General features: G+C 40.8%; 1 protein-coding gene across 2 annotated transcripts in view; it reads left to right on the forward strand.

The window, feature by feature from the left end:
- ATP6V0A2 (ATPase H+ transporting V0 subunit a2) overlaps positions 1 to 22,393 on the forward strand; it is a 113,563-nt gene that overhangs the window by 20,899 nt on the left and 70,271 nt on the right. For both annotated transcript variants that reach the window (XM_073627605.1, XM_073627616.1), the window contains exons 4-7: positions 222 to 359; positions 4,288 to 4,388; positions 9,202 to 9,328; positions 13,116 to 13,198. In XM_073627605.1, coding sequence (XP_073483706.1) covers positions 222 to 359; positions 4,288 to 4,388; positions 9,202 to 9,328; positions 13,116 to 13,198 — 449 coding nt within the window. The remainder of the gene's footprint in view (positions 1 to 221; positions 360 to 4,287; positions 4,389 to 9,201; positions 9,329 to 13,115; positions 13,199 to 22,393) is intronic.

Genomic DNA, 22,393 nt, shown 5'->3' on the forward strand with positions numbered 1-22,393 from the left:
GCAGATCCATGTCTGAATGCCGTGGCTGCAGCTTGGCTCGGGTGCCCCTATAGCAAGCTGCTAAGGGAGGGAGGGGCCAGGAGACCCTGCTCTGAGCAAAACTGACTGCACAGAGCAGGTAAGTATAACATGTTTGTTATTTTTATTGGAAAAAAAAGAGACTTTACAATCACTTTAATCATTAACATGCTTCTTACTCTACTACTTATTCTGTCTTCTAGGAACAGTTACAGAAACTAGAATCTGAATTAAGGGAAGTAAATAAGAACAAGGAAAAGTTACAAAAAAACCTCCAGGAATTAACCGAGTATACACACATGCTGCGAGTAACCAAGAAATTTGTGCAGAAATCATCAGAGGTATCCATATATGAATATGCTATTCTATTCAGCCTTTTGCTAACTTTAACTTATTAAAGGGCAGCTCCACTAAAGGAAAAATTGCTACACAAGCCATATTGTATATTAAAGCCTACTTACAGTCAAAATAACTAAACCTTCCATTTCTGTGAAGGTTAATCGGAACTATGGGAGCTGCCACATGCGCTCATCAAGCTGTGCCTGACAATGCAAACCTTTCCATTCAGCCCCTTCAGTCATAGAATCTTGTGCTACTGCTCCTCCGCTCCCAGAGTATTTACAAAGGCCCTAGCACCCCTTCTTGCCCTTCTCAGAACTCGGAGCATCCAAGTCAGCAACTCTAGGCAATCTTCTCCAAAAGGACTCCTCTCCCTTCCAGCTGTCAGCAAACACATACACACACAGGACGGTTCAAATGCTCCAGGTTTGGTTGGGTGGTCAGTTAAAAAAATAAATAAGTAAAAAGGCACTTTCAGGAAGTTGAAAAAAAAATGACCCAGTGCTATTACTCCCTACCTTTTAACATACAATAAATGAAAAATAATAAATGTCAGTCACCTTTTAAGTGGTTGTCTATGCATAAAGGTAAATGACTGTGTGTAGCAGCCCCCCTAATATTTACCTGAGCCCCATCTCGAACCAGCGGCTCTCCTGGGTCCATTCCTCTTCATTGACTGAGACAGTAGTTGGAGCCATTGACTCTCTCTAATATCAATCACAGACAGTGAGCCAATAAGAGGAGAGCGGGGGAGGGGCCGAGCCATGCTCCATGTGTGAATGAATGAACAAGATATTTGGGGGGGCACACCCTAAAAGATGCATTAAAGATGGTGCAGCCATAAGACCATACAACAGAACAAAATATTACAGCGCACACATGCAAAAAAGACATTTACCTCCTGCAAGGCTATTTAAAACACCTAGACATTTAAAAAAAACATTATCAAAAAAATATGGGGATTTGGTCACACCATATTGCTATATGGTGCTTAAGCCCACTTACTGCGACAAAGTACCCCATGGTTAGTGGGTCCTACGCTATCCATATTATGGGAGATCCTGCTTCTCTGAACCATGGGAGCCATACACTCCTCTATATGGGAGAACTAAAGGTCTCCACCTATGACACAGGTGGACACTAATGGGAGGCATATCTTGTTTGTCTATTGTATGGATTCTGACCAAATCCTTTTGGGCAGGAGCACCACACTCCCTCATCGGTACCTCCCATTAGTGTCCACCTGTGTCATAGGTGGAGACCTTTAGTTCTCCCATATAGAAGAGTGTATGGCTCCCATGGTTCAGAGAAGCAGGATCTCCCATTCTATGGATAGCGTAGGACCCACTAACCATGGGGTACTTTGTCGCAATAAGTGGGCTTAAGCACCATATAGCAATATGGTGTGACCAAATCCCCATATTTTTTGATAATGTTTTTTGAAAATGTCTAGGTGTTTTAAATAGCCTTGCAGGAGGTAAATGTCTTTTTTGCATGTGTGCACTGTAATATTTTGTTCCATATGTGATTGGGGACACAGAGCAGCAGCTTGGGAGCGAGCCTGCTCAGATGCCCCCATAGCAAGCTGTTTTCTGTGAGGGCACTCAGCAGAAAAAAATATCCTGATCCCTACCCCAGAGTAGTACACTGTTACTATGGTAATATTATATTGCTCTGGTCAAAGTGTGTTTTAAAACAAAAAAATCTTTTTTTTTTTTGCCATGCTGTCAGCAGTTAGTATCCCTGATCACCGCAACGCCAGTTATATGATAACGCTGACTGCACTGGTGACCGTATTAAAAAAAAAAAAAAAAAAATTATAACTTCCAAAAACCCTCCATGCCTCTTGCTAAATACCTTGGACTGTCTACATTCCAAAAAGGATCGTTTGGACGGATTGACTAGGCCCTCAGTACATCAGGATTGATCAATTTTCAGATATATACCATAGTTTGTGGACTGTGTAACTTTCCTACAGACTAAATAATATATACTGATTTGGGTGATTTTCACCAAAGAAATGTAGCAGAATAAATTTGGGCTGAAATTTATGAACAATTATTTATTTGCAAAATTTTATAACGAAAACTAAGAAAAACCTTGTTCTTTTCAAAATGTTCTGTCCTTTTTTCGTTGGTTTAGCAAAGAATAAAAAATCCCAGTGTTGATTAAATACCACCAAAAGAAATCTCTATTTGTGTGAACAAAATGGGAAAAATTTAGTTTGGGTACAGTGTTGCATGACCGTGCAATTGTCATTCAAATTGTGACAGCGCTGAAATCTGAAAATTTGGCCTCGGCAGTAAGGGAGTAAAAGTGCCCGGTATTAAAGTGGTTAAAGTGTGCAGACAATCAAAATTGTGTGCAGTTCATTGCCTCGTGAAATGGTACAGATAGTCAAATCCTTTGCAGATTGCAGTGCATATTACATGTGCTCCTCACCATGGAAATGCATTCACCCTCTAGGATTGACCTTCACTAACCTTTATTAGACAGGTCAAAATAGGCTTGTGTAGTTTCCCAGAACCTATGAATCATAGATCTGCCCTTAGGTAATTCAGCATTCCTCATGAGTAACATGAGAGGTTCCCAGACAGGCCACTCCCCAATAGGAAATTCAATGTTTCACAAGGAGCGAAAACGAGCCACATAGTGTAAAAACTTACAACCAGTTTTATTTATTGGATTAAAATCTACTTACAAGGCATACGTTTTGCAGTGCATGTATCAGAAAGCAAATGTTGCAGATGGCCAATAAGAAGTAAAAATTTATAAGGCGCAGTGATACTAATCATTGTCCAGAGCCAGACCCCACTTCTCCATACAGATGAATTTCAGCTCCTTAACCTGTAATCACTGCCCAGGCTTAAACTCATAAAGGACTGTGTAATAGAGCAGAAACCCGGTGTTCAGCACCAATCCTGCCCTACATGATACGGCATGCCAACTTCATCAGAGGCTAAGACGGGCCATTCATGCATTTTCTGAATGAAGGTTGAAGGAAAGAAAATTGCTTGATTCGCAGTCAGTGTTGATGTGGGAATCCCTCCCGCAGCACTGTTATATTCTGCTGGTGGGGAGTGCAGGGAGACTTCCCCACCAGCAGAATACAGTGTTCATTGCTGGTGGTTATAACCTCCAGCAGTGACCGGGTGAAAAAAAATCTGACAGGCTGGTTGTACTGTAGTTGATTGATGGATCCACTTCAGTACAACCAGCCTGCTCATAGACTGATCAATTCAGCAGGTTCAATCCATCTATGACCATTTCTTTTAAAATAACAACATGTCATACTTACCTGCTCTGTGCAATGATTTTGCACAGAGCAACCCTGATCCTCCTCTTCTCGGATCCCCTGCCGAGTGCTCCCATAGAAGGCAAATACTTTGCTTTGCTCAAGGTGCATTTTTTTCATTAGTTTTACAGTCTTTTCCCGGGCAATTGCTTTAGCAGTGTTAATTTCATAAATGCTTGACGCTTTTTTTTTGGAACAAACCAAATATATGAAGCAGAATTTTAAATGAAAGGGCTTTATCTAGCTGAAAAGCTTTGTGGTGCCTGCAAGTACATGTGTTAATGCTCACATTGGATACTAGATCCAGTCTGTACCATGTGATCTCCATGATCTCGACTTTACACAAGTACTGAACACCCCCTCAGTACACTAAGTCATGTCCCTGCTTATCAGCTGTTAAATGCCAGGACCTCTACCAGCTACCAAAATTCTTGCATGTGACAGGTGAAAAAACATGGGGTTACAGGTTAGTGCCAGGTGAAGGGTTGTTTCAAAGAACCAATATAATAATGTCCTCTCCCCTATTTGCTAGCCATAATGAAATTAAATCACTTTTAGCCTTTTTGCATTTATATCCTCATTCTCGTGAAGGTTTGTGTTCACTTTTTTTGGGGTTTTTTTTGTTTGTTTTTCAGTATGAAACCTCTTCACAAACCATTTATGAGGAGTTTCCTGCTTTGGAAAAGGATTCCTTAATGGACTATACTTGTATGCAGAGACTTGGCGCAAAACTGGGGTGAGTAATAGTCATGATAGTGAACCCTTCTTTTCTCAGGTCCATAAGACGTAAGCTTGCAGTTCTGGTATTTTGCTTGTTACTGCTGACACATTTTAAAGGTATGTGAATCATTAGAAATTTTCTGTATAATACACTTTTTAGTTTTTGTGCAAATCCTTTTTGCTTATATAAAAACAGAAATGCATAAAAAACAGCCCTTGGGTATTTCCTGGCTCAAAAGTATACAGTTGAACAACAGCTTACAAAAACAGTTGAAGTAACCATAAGAGCAATACACCATAGTAATTGCTCGGCACACAACATGGAGGTGGGTAGTATGTGCACAAGAGGACATTAAATATTGCCTCCCCCCTTCCCCATTCCCAGTAGAGACTCTTCCCCTAAATTACCCCAATACAGACTTTTCTCCACTCCTGATTTTCTCTAGTCTAAAGAGATTGTATAGTAGGACATGCTGTGTATGACTTGCGTCTTAGAACCCACTGTCTGCGACAAGCCCTCTGTTCTGAGTGTCTTTTTTTTTTTTTTTTTTTTTTTTTTTTCTTTTTGTCAGCCTGCCACATGCATGCAAAAGGGTGATCAAGTCATGGAGGAGCCATTAGGGCTCGATTCCTGGGCTGCTGTGCAAAGTTCTGGGCAACCTGAACACAGACATTCTCTCCTTATCTCCACAGACACCATTCAGCAGCGCTGCTGATAAAAATAAACCGCTTGCTGCTCCAAGCACATACCTGCCATAGTTTGACGCAGCATCTTCCTTCACAAACTTGGTATGCACCTGACACATGCAGATCACAAAGTATCCAAACTCAGTCTGTGAAGGAAGATGTCGTCTTCTGTGTCCAGTTATCACACATAGTACAGGGGTAGCAGTGAGCAGTCACACTACTGACTTGCTGTGAGTATACATCATGGTACCACCAACCAAGTTTTGCCCCCTGGAGTCTCTCTGAGCTGTCAAAACTATAATCCTAGCATCGGAAAATGTGGCTTTGGCTGCCTCCACTTGTGACCCTAAAATAAAATTCACCTATGCTACTACCTTTTGGGCCCCTCTGATTGAAATCATGGGGCCCAAGGCAATGTTATGGACCAGTGTTTACTTACTCCATGTGTACAGTGCGTGTGGGCACAGTTGGCCCCCCTACCCTGGGGGGCCCGTGTTCACCCCACACCCTGCACCCATGGATGATACGCAACTGCACTCAAGTTATATTTTCACATTCACTTTCACTCAGTGGTATGCTTAAGCTTGGTTAGAATATTGAATATCAAGGTAGCACTTCCTAATGTACTTCCCTGTAATTATGTGCTTAAAGTAATACTAAACGATATCCTTATTCTCCAAAAATAATCCATACCAATCTTTTTCATGAAAATGTTTCTTACTGTGTTTTTCTGCCTCATTGTAATGTTCCCCGTAAGATGCCAAAGCTTTCATTTCCCCCTCACTTCTGTTTGGAACAAGCTGTGCATGTTAGTCGTGGTCATGTGCACTGCTCTCTGCACACTCCAAATCCTATACTCCATAGGCCCTAGTCAACCTCAGGAGCAAGTAAGAGAGAGTGGTTATGTTCCGCATACAGTGGGACCATGGTGAATGTACATAGCCACCCCCTTATAGAAGTCAGATCACAACAGCAAAAAAAAAAAACAGAATCTGGTGGAGACTAGGAGCAATAGAAAGTACTTTTTGGAGTTAAGAATAAATACTTGAGTAGAATATTTATTTACAAAATAATTTCCAGCTTGATTGGCATAAAGCATGCAGTCTAATATAGATTTGTATCCTTCCTTATGGGTGGCACTTAGTGAAATCATAATCCTGTCTCCATATATGAGTCAAAAAGTTGCAACCCAGTCTTTGGATGTGCCAGAGAATAATATCTGAATATCAAAGTATGTTGCACCTATTTATTAAAGGATAAGTTCACCTTTTGGTGATTGTTACACATGTATTTAAGGTATAAAATGTAAAAGGTTAGCAAAGGGCACCTGCCTGTGCCCCTTCAATCCACCGCTATGACATCCGACAGGAAATCTTTTTTTCCGCATTCACTGTCACAATTTAAAAAGAATGTGGCCATGTGCGGCTTTTGCAGACTCAGCCACGTCATTCATTAACAGTTCTGTGAACGTGCGATCTATATCAGAGGTCCAGGTCTGTCCTTATAGAGACATTTGCCACAAAGATGACCTCAGTCTTTCACGTTGAATGATGTCCAGCATCACTTAAACTGGATAACAGAGTAAAGGCTGTAAGTGAAGAGCACCATAGAATGCATTAAGATAAAAAACCTTCTGACTCTACAATTACTTTAATGCTTGCATCAGATTTGTAGAGAATTATATTATATTAGTGTAGCACTACCGCTGCAGGAGCCACTGGGAACTGGCTCTCCTACATCTCTACAGCCAGACAACACTCATTCTCCACTTGCATCCAAACACAAGTCAATCTCTTGGCTTTGTTTTTATGTTTTATTAGGGGTAACAACTTGGATGGGGTGAAGGGATAAATGGAATGCCCAACTTTTAATCAAAGTACAAAAACCAGTGACAATTTCCTCCTATTTTTTTTTCTGCCGGTAAATACCTTATACAGCCCACTTCCTGTGTCTTGTCTGGTAAAAAGCCTAGGCTTATGATATCATGCACAGCTCACTCTTGTGAGAGTTTACCAGGAAGGGCGGGGGGATGAGTAATAAGCGGGCCAATGAGAGCTGCAGAGTGCCTCTGTGTAAATCCAGGAAGTGAATAGGCAGGGGCTTCAGCTGCCCACACTTAAAATGGTTGCAGCCGGACTCGATGGAGGGAGAGTTCTGCAGCATATTTGGCAAGTACAGAATCGGTGTATATAAAAAAATATGCAAAGTGGTTGGAAGGAAGCCCACAGAATGATGTTATTACAAATTATGTGAGCAGAATGCAGTTCCTCTTTATGGACTAGGAACTCCGCCCAAATGGGTGCTTCTTCACCAGCCCACCCAGCTGCTACTGAAGATCTTCCAGGGCAAGGGAAAGGAAAGATTTAAGCACAGTGCTGTCTTCCAGAAAGGCTTGTTTTGGCAGTCTTTCCTCTTGTAAGTCCCTGACTGTGCTGATGTACTCACACTGTCCCCCTTGTTCCCTATGATTCTTGGGTAAGATTGCTTTCAAACTGCACTGCTGTCAGGATCCTCCCAAGCCAGCCCACTGACAGTCTCCTCAGCACTCCATCTTCCACTCAACACCTCTGCTGCTACTGCTCCTCCATATTAAAGGGCTGGCTCAGCCATCATGCCAGGCCCACTGCCAGGGGATTGGCCTAACTCCCCTAAGTATGCAGATCAACCCTCCTGGCCTCCACCCTCCAGCTTCTTGAAATTTCTCCAAACTTCCAGAACCAGGGGGAAGCATCAGAGACCTGCCTGTATGAGTCATCCAGCCTGACCTGCAATAAACTCTTGACACAGATTCAAGACTCCTTTTACCATTAGTCAATACATTTGCCTGCATTATTCTAGTAGCACACTGGAGGGTGCTACATTAGTAAGTATGTTGTGCATAGAGAAATAATTCTGTGTGTGTGTGTGTAGAGGTTTAACTTACTGGACTAAGAATGTGTCTCCTGCAAATGGGCCCACAGTTGTGAGGTGAAGGTAGGCTGCTGTTGCAGCAATCCAGTGATGTAAAATATCTGTTGGCATCCTTTCTAGCTCTAGCTATAATGGAATAATTGGAGGTAGAGGTTTTCATTTTCTGGGTTTTTACTTGAATGGGTTAGAGTGTCAGTAAACCCACATAATTAAAAAAAAAAAAACCTATCAATAAATGCTGTATAACATGTTGTTCATACTCACTCAGTCACTATGCGAGTGTTTCTGTGTTCTGCCAAAAAAAAACTGGTTGATCCTGCTGCTATATATCTCCACCTAATGTTCAAGTCCCCAATTCAGATAGGGATTTTGCAGAGCAGTGTTGGCCGCTCTACACGTACTCAATTTTCTGTGCTTTTCTATGCTGAGCATTTCCTCCCTATGACATCTCAGCAGCCCATGTGACTATAGAGTCACACATGTATGGACGTATACATAGTTGTAAATTTATAGACTGATCAGTGCATTTTTTTTAGCACTGATCACTGTATTGGTGTCACGGGTCTCCAAAAAGTGTCACTTTGATGTCAGATTTGTCCGCTGCAATGTCGCAGTCCTGCTACAAATCGCAGATCGCTGCCATTACCAGCTATAACTTTTGTGCAAACCCATCAATATACGCTTATTGCTTCTTATTTTTTGGTAAAAAAAAAAAAAAAAGATGTAGAAGACTACAAATTTCCTAAACTGGTGAATACATTTTGTTTGTTTTTTTTTGTTTTTTTTTTTTTTGGGATATGTATTTTAGCAGAAAGTAAAAAATAGTGTGTTTTTTTTTTTTTTTCAAAATCGTCTTTTTTTTGTTGTATAAATCATAAAATAAAAACCGCAGAGGTGATCAAATACCTCCAAAAGAAAGAGCTCTATTTGTGAACTTCAATTTGTTTGGGTACATCGTCGCACGACCGTGCAATTGTCAGTTAAAGTAAAGCAGTGCCGTATCGCAAAAAATGGCCTTGTTATTAAGGGGTAAATCCTTCCGAGGTTAAAGTGGTTAAGCAAAAAAAGGGGCATTGTGACAGATTGGAGTTATACCCCTACCTCGCTGTTTGTGTTTCAAATGTTTTGCCAAAGCTTGCCTTGTATTTTGTGTTTACTACATAGAGTACAGTGAGATCATAGTAGAAACTATGTTTACAAAAAATCATTTCACTTTTTTTTTATTTTGGCAGGTTTGTTTCTGGGCTAGTTCACTGTACCAAACTTCAATCTTTTCAAAAGATGCTGTGGAGGGTTTGCAAAGGCTACACCATTCTCACTTACAAGGAGCTAGATGTGTTTCTGAATGACCCTGAAACTGTGAGTAGGTCCTTCCCTGCATTCTAACAACTAGCTAGGTGGTAATTCTAACACTTTGTAAAACAACCAGTTTAAATTAGAAATAAAAGGGAAAACATTTATGTATACATATAAAAAACATTATAAATACCCTTTTCCCCCCTTTTTATAGGTGTCCTTGTTTTCAGCTGCATAAGGAGCTCATGGAGGTGAAACAGCAGTACACTGATCTTCCCAGTTAGTGGCTGGGCGGCGTGGGGTCAGCATAAGTTTGATCATTGGAGGAGTGTAGACTGAGTTATCAGCACAGCCAGAAAACTGACCACACTGTGCTCTTCTGCTTAGTGTGGTCAGTTTTTAATACTTAAGCAGAGGGACTGGCAGGAAAACTAGAGATTTCATATAAAGGAAGCAATACAAAGAAAACTGAATACTTTTTCGTACATAGTACAGCAGACACATAAATCAGGAATATGAAATGTTGGGTTTACATATTCTTTAACTTTAGGATTATTCTGTTTTGTGTGTGTGTGTGTGTGTGTGTGTGTGTGTGTGTGTGTGCGTGCGTGCGCTTGTAATATAAGGGCTAGCTTCACCTTTTGCATGTTAAGGGTGTTTCCTGTCGCTAACCTCCCTCCCCATGACCGTGTGAAGGAGCCTGACGTTGTACCCATGATCCACTGATCACAGGTGCAATGCTTTGCAGACTCCTATATGAAGAAAATTTATAAATGCAATTTTGTTTTTCTCTGCAAAATATGTGCATTTATTATTTTTTTAATAGGGGAACTTGGCTTTAAAGTGTGTGTGTGTTTTTTTCCATAGATATAGGAAAAAGATCAGCTTGCTGTGTAAATAATGTTGACATTTTGTAAATACAGTATATTCCACTATGGGTGATTATCATACAACTGTTAAAGCGGAGCTCCACCCAAAAGGGGAAGTTCCGCTTTAAGCACCCCTCCCCTGCCACATTTGGCATGTAATTTATTTATTTTTTTGGGGGGTGGGAGCGGCTTGACAGGTATCCACTTCGGGTGAGGACATCGCGGGCGCCCTGGCCAGGTAAGTGTCCATATTTTAAAAGTCAGCAGCTGCAGTATTTGTAGCTGCTCACATTAAAAAAAAAAAAAAATTGGTGGCACTCAGCTTTAAATCCCACTCTAGTGTTATGTCCCACAGCAGTGCTGCTAGCACAGGGTGTGGGCTCACCTATCCTATGTGGAACATCAGTAAGTGATGCCAAATTCTTAAACCAAAGCTCTTTAGAGCTGCCATATAAAAAAAAATGGTCAGACCTAAGTTTTGAGATGGAGTTTATTTGATACAAAAGAAGGGACTTGATAACATCATTTCAAAGTACCTAAAAAAACTAGATGAAGAAAAAGCTTTTTTTGCCAGCTTTTTAAAGCATATTCAACACACAGATCCATGGCTCCATTCAAAACCAGCCTCTCCTGCACATGAACAACTTTGGGTGCCAGCCATCACAGTCTGTCTCCACTTTATATTGAAAATCTAAAAATAAAAAAATTGCGCTCCAATTAGTTCTTCTTGCAGTATTTTTAAAAAAGCAGTGTATTGACTGCATACAGTGATGTCTCCCACCCCAAAACCAACCTTCCTTGACATATTTCACCATTCTTGGCTTGCTCACAAGGACAGAGGAAGTAATCTGCCTTTTCTATGAGAGTCACTTCCACCTACAGCAGCAGTCTCAGGATTTCTGGATATCTACACAAAATAAGCTTTTACAGGTTGCATGAAATATTAGAGCTAAAGTGTGTGTGTTTTTTTTGTTTTTTAACCGCACCATATACTTATGTGTAATGGCGTCCATACCATTATGTACTGGCAGCTGCTTCTGCTAAAAATAAATTAAAAAAAAACTTCCCTGATGAAGCAACTGTATACTGTCCTTAGTGCCTATCTTCAAGCATTGTGAAGATTAAAAAGTCTATGTACAGCTTTTAAAATTTCAAGTGAAAGTCCATCCTATTCAGTGGCCTTTGTATTTAAAATTAAGCAAATTGCTACCTTAATCTTGTTTGTTGTAATGGGGCATCCAAGGAGTCACACTGTGCAAGTGTAAGACATGGAGATGAGATTGCTAACAAATAGGAATAGTTGTCTACCCATGAGTCTGTAGAATGTGGTACTATTATAAAGAATATGTCAGTAATCAGAAAAAGTAACATTTATGTTACAGGGGTAGTAACAAGTCAGTCATCTGGCCTGTGTATAGATAAAATTGTAGAAGGAGAAAAATGGTTTTACTTTAGCCAAAAATGCCAATATAGAGCTGGACTTGTCTCCCCTCTCTCAAAAATGGATTGCTTAGAAAAAAAGATTTGGCTGCAGGTATGTATGACCTCTTGTTGGAATCGGAGGGGTCAAGTATAAGCTTATTTCACTTGAGCCGCAATAGTCGCTAGGGTGTGCATAGAGTTACAGGACTGTTTCATTTGAGAAACTGTACTAAAGAAGACACCTAAAGGTGTCCCTTTTTAAAGGTGTTAAAGCATCTGATCAGCTATTGTTAATATTAGAAAGGCCGAACAATCTTCAGACAAATCGTAGGTCTTGTGGGAACTTCCAGGAGGTACTTTCTTCAAGCAGCTTCCACTAGTAAGGGACTATGGTCTGATACAGGTCTGGACAGGAAAGTGGCAATTAGAGATGGCAATCTAGAAATGCTAGGGACGGGTCAATTCTTGAATGGGATTGATGTAAATAAGAAAGATAGAAGTATTGATTAGCCACTGGGAACACTGCTCCTGTATAGACTTGGTAAATGAAATACGATGGGGAAAAAATAGGCCAACCAGTCCTGTGTTCAGCTATCTGTCAACACTAGGACAGCACATTCAGTTTCTAAATCATAAAGTAGGAGACTTGCTGGTGTTTGCTGCTAGGATTTAATACATTTGTATATTAGCTCGGGTAGGTATGTTAAACGAAACTGCAAAAGGTTAATGAGGAGGAAATCTATAGTACTTTGCAAAAAATTGTAGTAGCCAGAGTGGGTCACTTTCAAGTCAATTAAAGCAATTAACATATACACTTACAATGTGTATATGTGTACACACACACTCACTATCTTGGCAGTGCAGTATCATGCCAGGGTCTAAATAGAGGCCATAACCCAGGATTCTCAACCAAGCGGGTTGAGGAGCTCCAGGGGGTTTGCTTAACTCAGAGGAAACTGGTTGTTCAGTTTCCTCATGGTTTTGTAAAGTCCATTTTGGGACCTGAAACCTGAAGGTTTTTTTTTTTAGATCTGGGTGGGATGATAATTTGGTCAGGTGTGTGCTGGGCTTTTTGTAAAGACCGGACCATAGATCTTGGCTCCACCCCAGCAGGCAGGGGAGGGCTCCATGTTGGAGCCAAAACAACAAGGGGCTGCAAATTATGTGCACAGAGTGTGTATGAAGACTGTCTTCATACGTGGGAGGCAGACAAAGGGCCTAAAAGGTAATGCCAGAGCAGAAATGCTGCATGTACTGTATAAGCCTACAGGCTGATTGGGTATTTCTTTGGATGGAAATGCTGAAAACCCCCCTGTGAGGGAAGCTACTCTATTTTCTATTCTGGAAGTTTGTTGGACTTTTTTTTTTAATAAAATCAAGCAAGAAAAGCCCTCAAAAGAAGAAAAGTGAATGACGTTGTCCTTTTTAAAGCTCTACCATTTGTTGCTGGTTCATATATATTTGGTGTCATTTTGTGGTCATATCTTAAAGTATTGTTATATTAAGGTTTAATTTTGATACAGGACTATTTCTTTTTTTTTTTTTTTTCATTTTTAAAGGAAGAGCCAACAAAGTGGTTTGTGTTTCTAATTTCTTACTGGGGAGACCAGATTGGACAGAAAGTGAAAAAGATCTGTGACTGGTGAGTGTTCTGTAGAGTAATTTGCATCACTATTTCCAACTTTTACAGTAAAGATGCTGTGATCTTTTTTTCCTGCCGTAAGACAACCTACACACCTCTCCCTCTATCCCAGTGCCTGAAACTTGATAGGAAACTTGCTGGCAGCATTGTGCAATGCAGTCAGGTCTGTTTGGCTTACAGCGCAGGCACTCTGTCTCTGATACGTTGCTATTGTGCAGTATTAGGCATTGATATTTATATATGTGTGTGTGTGTGTGATTATGCTAGCTGTCAAAATGCTTGGTTAGATGTTTACTATTTAAAATTTAAATTTGAGCTGACAACCTTAATGCTGTATGTTCAGTAATGTACAAATCAATTTTCATCTGTATTGCCATTTTTCATTGTAAAACTAATAAAAACTATGGAAACAAAACCTTTACATTTGAAAGGCTGTTACTTTCAGATAATTGTACCCTAGCCTAAGTTCTCAGCTTTCTGCTAATGTCCTAAAGTGATTCCTACCTGTGTCGGCATGAGAGAAATAGAGGAATTTTAAATTACCTCAAATTCAATATCTTTGGATATCACTACAGAACATAGACAAAGTATTCATAGACCCTGGGTTATAGTCTGGTACCTTCAGGTGATGGAAACTGGCAGGCTTTTGAGACATGCCCCCTGGGTGTCCCCTCAAAAAACCTACCCCACTCAGAGTCCTCAATTTTTGTTTTTGTTAGTGTCCTAAGGTGATGGACCTCCATTACAATTAAGTCATTCTTGGCTCAACTAGTTTTTATTATTTGACTTCACATCATATTCGCAACAATAGAGGCAGTGCATTTGGATCACTGCAACCACTGTAGAATCTTGGGAGCTGTACCCAAACCCCACAACTTGTAGATGGCCTGTAACATGCTTCAGCACTGGATCCTGCTTGGGCACTAACCTCAGCACTTGGTGAAATGCATGTAGTTAGCTGCAGGGTGCTATACAGGTCCAAGCCGATTAGTCTATCCCTATGAAACCCAGACTCTGTAGACTCCTCTTGGGGGTATGCCCACTATGATGGGCTAAGCCTGGCCTTATATAGGAACCAGCAACACAGACAGGTTAGACAATCACCTTGTTTATTGAATCTCTGCTGTAGGCTCTCTTTACTCTCTCAGGCCCAGCTTTGCAACAGCTACCTGTAAAACAAACCTCACACATATGCCCTTTGAAGGAGAACATCTCTTTGGTGAGGGACTTAACAAATTTGTCAGATATGTCACAGGAGGAAAAGCCCTGCTTCTACAGCAGAAGGTTACAAAAGTGGTGATGTCTGTTAGTTTTTATGTCTCTTGGTCGCTGACATCCCAGACCTGTGTGTTTTAATTGTTGATTTCAAATGGGGTACAAAGTTTCAAACTCTACCCCTTCACTGCTCCACTCAAATCAACCAAAATCTGCTTAATGACAGTTAGATTTGCAGACTGCCCTGAACCATCTCTTGTCCCAGGGATTGGTCATTCCGGTAGTAGAACAGGTTCAGAGGTTTCTATTCAAAGATGTTCACAGTCCCAAAACCTAAATGGGGTAATGTGTCCTATGCAGGACCTAAAATCCCTAAACAAGTACCGCTTAGTTCCAAAGTTTCTTCAAGATGCTTATCTGCATATTCACATTTACGCACCTCAGCGCATCAGCACTTTTTTGCATTTTGCAGTAGGAGATAATTTCCAGTTTGTTACACTGACCTTTGGCCTGTCCTCTGCTTCCAAAGTATTTACAAAGGTTCTTGCACCCTTCTTCCCCTCCTAAGAACTCAAGGCATTCAGGTCACAGGGTATCTGGGCGACCTTCTTCTGAAGGACTTATTACCCTTTCAGCTATCTGCAAACATCCACATGACTATTCAGATAATTCATACTTTGTTATCTTATCAACTTTCAAGCTGGTCTCTCAGATCTCACGTCTTGGGCCTTGAGGTTAAAGAGTCTCTTTGTGAGAGTCTCCTTGAGTGTTTTGGGCCTCGAGCCTATGCCTTTCACCCAACTCTATTCAAGGCCTCTCCAACACAACCTCTTGTTGGCATGGATCAAACATGCATTCTCTCTCGACCTGACCATGCTCTTATCCAGCTAAGCAACAAACTCTCTAGCTTGGTGAATTTGCAACCCAGCCTTGGCAGTGGGGAAGTTACATAGTTACATAGTAGGTGAGGTTGAAAAAAGACACAAGTCCATCAAGTCCAACCTATGTGTGTGATTATGTGTCAGTATTACTTTGTATATCCCTGTATGTTGCGGTCATTCAGGTGATTATCTAATAGTTTCTTGAAGCTATCAATGCTCCCCGCTGAGACCACCGCCTGTGGAAGGGAATTCCACATCCTTGCCGCTCTTACAGTAAAGAACCCTCTACGTAGTTTAAGGTTAAACCTCTTTTCTTCTAATTGTAATGAGTGGCCACGAGTCTTATGAAACTCTCTTCTGCGAAAAAGTTTTATCCCTATTGTGGGGTCACCAGTACAGTATTTGTAAATTGAAATCGTATCCCCTATCAAGCGTCTCTTCTCCAGAGAGAATAAGTTCAGTGCTTGCAACCTTTCCTCATAACTAAGATCCTCCAGACCCTTTATTAGCTTTGTTGCCGTTCTTTGTACTCGCTCCATTTCCAGTACATCCTTCCTGAGGACTGGTGCCCAGAACTGGACAGCATACTCCAGGTGCGGCCGGACCAGAGCCTTGTAGAGTGGGAGAATTATCGTTTTATCTCTTGCGTTGATCCCCCTTTTTATGCATGCCAATATTCTGTTTGCTTTATTAGCAGCAGCTTGGCATTGCATGCCATTGCTGAGCCTATCATCTACTAGGACCCCCAGGTCCTTTTCCATCCTAGATTCCCCCAGAGGTTCTCCCCCCAGTGTATAGATTGCATTCATATTTTTGCCACCCAAATGCATTATTTTACATTTTTCTACATTGAACCTCATTTGCCATGTAGTCGCCCACCCCATTAATTTGTTCAGGTCTTTTTGCAAGGTTTCCACATCCTGCGGAGAAGTTATTGCCCTGCTTAGCTTAGTATCATCTGCAAATACAGAGATTGAACTGTTTATCCCATCCTCCAGGTCGTTTATAAACAAATTAAATAGGATTGGTCCCAGCACAGAACCCTGGGGAACTCCACTACCCACCCCTGACCATTCTGAGTTCATTTATCACCACCCTCTGAACTCGCCCTTGTAGCCAGTTTTCAATCCATGTACTCACCCTATGGTCCATGCCAACGGACCTTATTTTGTACGGTAAACGTTTATTGGGAACTGTGTCAAATGCTTTTGCAAAATCCAGATACACCACGTCTACGGGCCTTCCTTTATCTAGATGGAAACTCACCTCCTCATAGAAGGTTAATAGATTGGTTTAGCAAGAACGATTCTTCATGAATCCATGCTGATTACTGCTAATGATATCGTTCTTATTATTAAAATCTTGTATATAGTCCCTTATCATCCCCTCCAAGAGTTTACATACTATTGATGTTAGGCTAACTGGTCTGTAATTCCCAGGGATGTATTTTGGGCCCTTTTTAAATATTGGTGCTACATTGGCTTTTCTCCAATCAGCTGGTACCATTCCAGTCAATAGACTGTCTGTAAAAATTAGGAACAATGGTCTGGCAATCACTTGACCGAGTTCCCTAAGTACCCTCGGATGCAAGCCATCTGGTCCCGGTGATTTATTAATGTTAAGTTTCTCAAGTCTAATTTTAATTCTGTCCTCTGTTAACCATGGAGGTGCTTCCTGTGTTGTGTCATGAGGATAAACACTGCAGTTTTGGTTACTGAAGCCCCCCGATTCACTCGTGAAGACTGAGGAGAAGAATAAATTAAATACCTTCGCCATCTCCCCATCCTTTTGTAACCAGATGTCCTTCCTCATTCTTTATGGGGCCAATATGGTCTGTCCTCCCTTCTTTACTGTTTACATACTTAAAGAATTTCTTGGGATTTTTTTTGCTCTCCTCCGCTATGTGTCTTTCATGTTCTATCTTAGCCGTCCTAATTGCACCCTTACATTTCTTGTTGCATTCTTTATACAGTCTGAATGCTGAGGATGATCCCTCAACCTTGTATTTTTTGAAGGCCTTCTCCTTTGCTTTTATATGCATTTTTACATTGGAGTTAAGCTATCCAGGATTTTTGTTCCCTCTTTTAAATTTATTACCCAATGGGATACATTGGCTAATGCCTTTATTTAATATGCTTTTAAAGCAAACCCATCTCTCCTCCGTATTCTTTGTTCCTAATTTTTTATCCCAATGTATGCCTTTTAGCAAGGTTTGTAGTTTAGGGAAGTTGGCTCTTTTGAAATTCAGTGTCTTTGTGTTCCCTTCATGTTTCCTATTTGTGTGATTTATACTGAAACTATTTGACCTGTGATCGCTGTTACCTAAATTGCCCCGTATTTCCACATCCGTGATCAGGTCTGTATTGTTGGTAATCAGTAGATCCAGTAATGTTTTATTTCTAGTTGGTGCGTCTACCATCTGACCCATAAAATTGTCCTGCAAGACATTAAGGAACTGGCGAGCCTTAAATGAATGCGCTGTTCCCTCTGCCCAGTCTATGTCTGGATAATTAAAATCCCCCATTATGATAACACTTCCCATCCTTGCTGCTAATCCAATTTGTGATAGGAGATCCGTCTCCACTTCCTCCCTCAGGTTAGGGGGCCTATAGGGAAGTTGTTCCACCATACCACTGGAAGGTGATAACCAATACCAGTCTCTCAGGCTGGGGATGCTGGGAAGGAGTGTTTATCTCTCACAGTACAGGGTCATGGTATCCAGAGGAAGCCAAGCTCCCTATCAGCATTATGGTGCTTAAAGCGATAAAAATGGCTGTGCACCACTGAACACTTGATTAGGGACAATCGGACAATACCACTGCTGTGGCCTACGTCAATCGCCAAGGAGGCACCAAGAGTCATGCAGTCTTAAAGGCAGAAAGCCTGATCATCTCGTGGACATAAAAAACACTGTTCAGTCATTTTTGCTCTCCCTGATGTCCTCCTGCATCCCAGGAGTGGACAGTTGAAATGTGGCTTACTGCCTGAACCAAGGGGGACATCTTCAACCTGAGATATCAGTGATGAGGATGTGGATATCTTGACTTCCAGGTTCAAGAGCAAGTTACCTCTGTTAGTGTATTTGATGCCCTGATAATTTTCTAGACTCATTTCAGACTTATGCATGCCATTCTTCTCGTGAGAATTCTGCCTGGATAAAATAGAGCAAAAGAGGAAACTGTCCCAGAACAAGCTGGTACACTGACTCAGACTTCTTCTAGGAGTTTGAACCCTGGCCCCTTCCAAAAAAAAAAATGAATCCTGTCCTTTAAAGCATGAATAACTGCACAGTGCTTGTGCTGTGTAAATTGGCCCTTTTGTATCATCTAAAATTGGAAAACATAGAATCACGCTAAACATATGAAAAATACATATAGTGAATGTGCTCTCATACACCAACCTGATATTAGGATAATCTTATATCCAAATATGTGCAACCATATAAATAATAAACAAAATAGAAAAAATAAGCAAAACACTTAAATTATATAGTGTAAAATTATCCAAAAAAGATTGATCATGACAAGTTAATAGACCAAATGAGATTGTGTCCATAAGGCCTGCACGGCAGTATCACCCGTGAACTCTAAATGTCCATCCAAAATAGTGAAATCTTCAAGCTCAAAAGAAGAACTAGTGCAGAAATCCACCACCATTAAGTAAGGGGTTACTGCTTACCGGAAGCCCGTGATCCCCAGCTACAGAGGATCAAGGGAAGCCTGTATATCCTCGATATAATGGGGATGGTATTACGATCTCCAGAGACACCCAACAAAACTCATAGCACTCCAAATCTCCTCATTTCATTCCACGCTCATGGGTAGATGTTCATGGCATGCAAAAATAATAAGTGCTCCATAGTGTAAAACCTTCAAAGTTTATTGTGTAATAAAATACAATAATGCACTTACATAGAGAAGCAGATAAAAACGCCTTAGTATCTGGTGCGTCAATCGATAGCACTCAGACTAACCCGTCCTTCTGGAACCATCAACAGCAACACAAGGTGACGTCAGCGCGTCGCTCCGCCCCCGGGGATCACGGGCTTCTGGTAAGCAGTAACCCCTTACTTAATGGTGGTGGATTTCTGCACTAATTCTTCTTTTGAGCTTGAAGATTGCACTATTTTGGATGGACATATAGGCGTTGATTTACTAAAGGCAAATCCACTCTGCACTACAAGTGCACTGAAAGTACACTTGGAAGTGCAGTTGCTGTAAATCTGAGGAGATCTGAAATGAGGGTAAGCTCTGCTGATTTTATCATCCAATCATGTAACAAGCAAAAATGCTGTTTTTTATTCTCCTTCCATGTTCCCCTCGGATCTACAGCGACTGCACTTCCAAGTGCACTTGCTGTGCACTTGTAGTGCAAAGTGGATTTGCCTTTAGTAAATAAACCCCTTAGAGTTCACAGGTGATACTGCTCTGCAGGCCTTATGGACACAATCTCATTTGGTCTATTAATTTAAATTAGAATTGTGACCTGTCCACACCAATGATTACACTGACATGTCTCCATCCCAATAGTTTATGGTAAAGAAAGAGGGGATGGTAGCGGGACTTTAATTGAGACATGCCAATGGATGCAGAAACTGGTTGTTCCAGGTCAAAAGGGGTTGACCTGAAACAAATGTTATATCTGTAATGGGTAAAATATTGTAATAACCATAAATGTGCATATAGCCTGGGATACCATAATCTCCAAAGACATTCGAAGTATAAAATGGTACAAAATATCTTTTTAATACGGTTTGCGTAAAATAAGTTTCATAGAATACACTGTACAACGTAGTTTAACATAATACAAGCAATGAACATAATTCATGTAATCGAGGCAGTTACAGAAAAGAGAAATATTGTTATTCTTAAATAAAAAAACAAAGAACAAAAAACAACAATATGTGCATCCATAAGTTGGTAACGCTATGCGTTTCTTGGCTTTCTACCAATCATCAGGAGTCCGATGCAAATTAACTAAAAATTAAAACAATAAAGCCATCTATTAGTATAGAGTCAGTTATGGATAGATAGAAAGTAAGTATAAAAGAAACCTATGTCTCAATGATGCTTACATATAATTCATTGGTCAATGGCAACCAATGAGCCGGGATATGTAAGTGGTCTGGGTCAACAAATTCTCACCCGGGGCTGAGGCCGAGCACATATCCCCCGATCCGCGGATCACAGCCACCGAGAAACCGCAGCACCCCAATAGAAACACCGCCAGGCAGGAAAGGTGCAACCAGGCCGCTGAGCACAGGATGGGCTGTAAAGAGGAGAAAAATGGTATGAGAGTGAGAGGAAGAGGGAATAGGGGTAGGTGTGTGTGTGTTTGTTTATTATTCATATGGTTGCACATATTTGGATATAAGATTATCCTAATATCAGGTTGGTGTATGAGAGCACATTCACTATATGTATTTTTCATATGTTTAACGCGATTCTATGTTTTCCAATTTTGATTACTGTATATATTTTGTGCAGGAGAATTGCTGCTGTAATTGTTCACATATCACTCCACTGTAAACTTTTGGGATTGTGTACATGTGTTTAATTTTTATTGACTTTAGTTTGTTTTTTTCTTTTTTCGTGCTTTATCATCTGAAATACCTGGCTGATCCTGCCTGGTTCTGCCCTCCCCTCTGTAAACGGACCACGGTTTATCATGGCTGCTGAGACCTGACGCCGTGGTCAGTTTACGCGCCTCCATCATCTGCTGTCTCTCCTCTGTCCTCTCTTCCCCTCCCTGCCTGTCCACCCCGATCTGCTCCCTGACCCTCCCCTCCTGCTGCTATCCTGAGTCTTATTGCTACAATCGCCTTTGTTACATTAAATGATGTACCCCAGTGTATGTGTTTTAAACACATACACTAGGGCACATCATTTAACTTAACAGGAGATTGTAGCAACATCACACAGTGGCTTTACAACCACTTTAAAGAAGAACTAGAACAAAACTTTTTTTTTTTTTTCATTTTGGTTCGAGTAATGGAGGGGTCACTTTCTGTCCCTTGGCAAAACAGGAAGTTGAAGACCATCCCTCTAAAGCAGGGTCGTACAACCTTTTCACCTTCCTGGGCCACATTTGAAGGAGAGGAATTGTCTTGGGCCACACATAAAATAACGTTAAAATAACAAATCTGTTGCGCTTAAGATCAATAACAGGCAAACAGCAGCTGACACAATATTGCTGGGTACAATGGAAGAAATAAATGAAGAGGTGCAGCACTTATTAAATAAAAGTCCAATAAGTAATATAAAGTTCATGAAGAGCCAAAACCACTTCTTGAGATGAATTACTGGTACGCTGGCTATAAAAAGCCGTCACCAACACCCACTAATACTGACTCTAACCCTAAATCAAAGGGATTTGCACAGTGCATGGTCAAATGATAGAAACGGCGATCATCGCAAACAGGTAGAACCACTCCTCCAGAGGTATGCTGATCAATGCACAGGTATGGATATATGGCGAAATTAGAGTATTGATATCCATACCTGTGCATTGATCAGCATACCTCTGGCGGAGTGGTTCTACCAGCTTGTGATGATCGCTGTTTCTATTATTTGACCATCCACTGTGCAAATCCCTTTGATTTAGGGTAAGAGTCAGTACTATTGGGTGTTGGTGACGGCTTTTTCTATCCAGCGTACCAGTATTCATCTCAAGAAGTGTTTTGGCCCTTCATGACCTTTAAATTTCTTGGACTTTTATTTAAAAAGCACTGCACCTCTTAATTCACACATAAAATACACTAAGGATAGCTGGTCAGCAGAAAAAGTCAGGCAGATCACAAGTTAATGATCACTGATGTAGATAATGTACCTATCTGAGTTTCAAAACTTAATTTTTCTAAGTAAAAGAGGGCAACATAAAACTAGCCCAATATTTGACACGGTTTTTGATAAACTAACACATAAGTGTCTGGTTCGATGGATGATGTAGCAAGTGCTCATCAGATATTTTGGTTCTAATTTTGCCCTTTGTGTGCTTCATCCTTGAAAATAGTTGCTCATAAATATAGGTACTGCTGAAAACTGATGACATGAACAAGGAGTGATTGGGTCAGGCGGGCGTGGGAATATTTTTCTTTGGG

The sequence above is a fragment of the Aquarana catesbeiana genome, linkage group LG01, assembly GCF_042186555.1.
Source record: "Aquarana catesbeiana isolate 2022-GZ linkage group LG01, ASM4218655v1, whole genome shotgun sequence".
Classification (NCBI taxonomy): domain Eukaryota; kingdom Metazoa; phylum Chordata; class Amphibia; order Anura; family Ranidae; genus Aquarana; species Aquarana catesbeiana.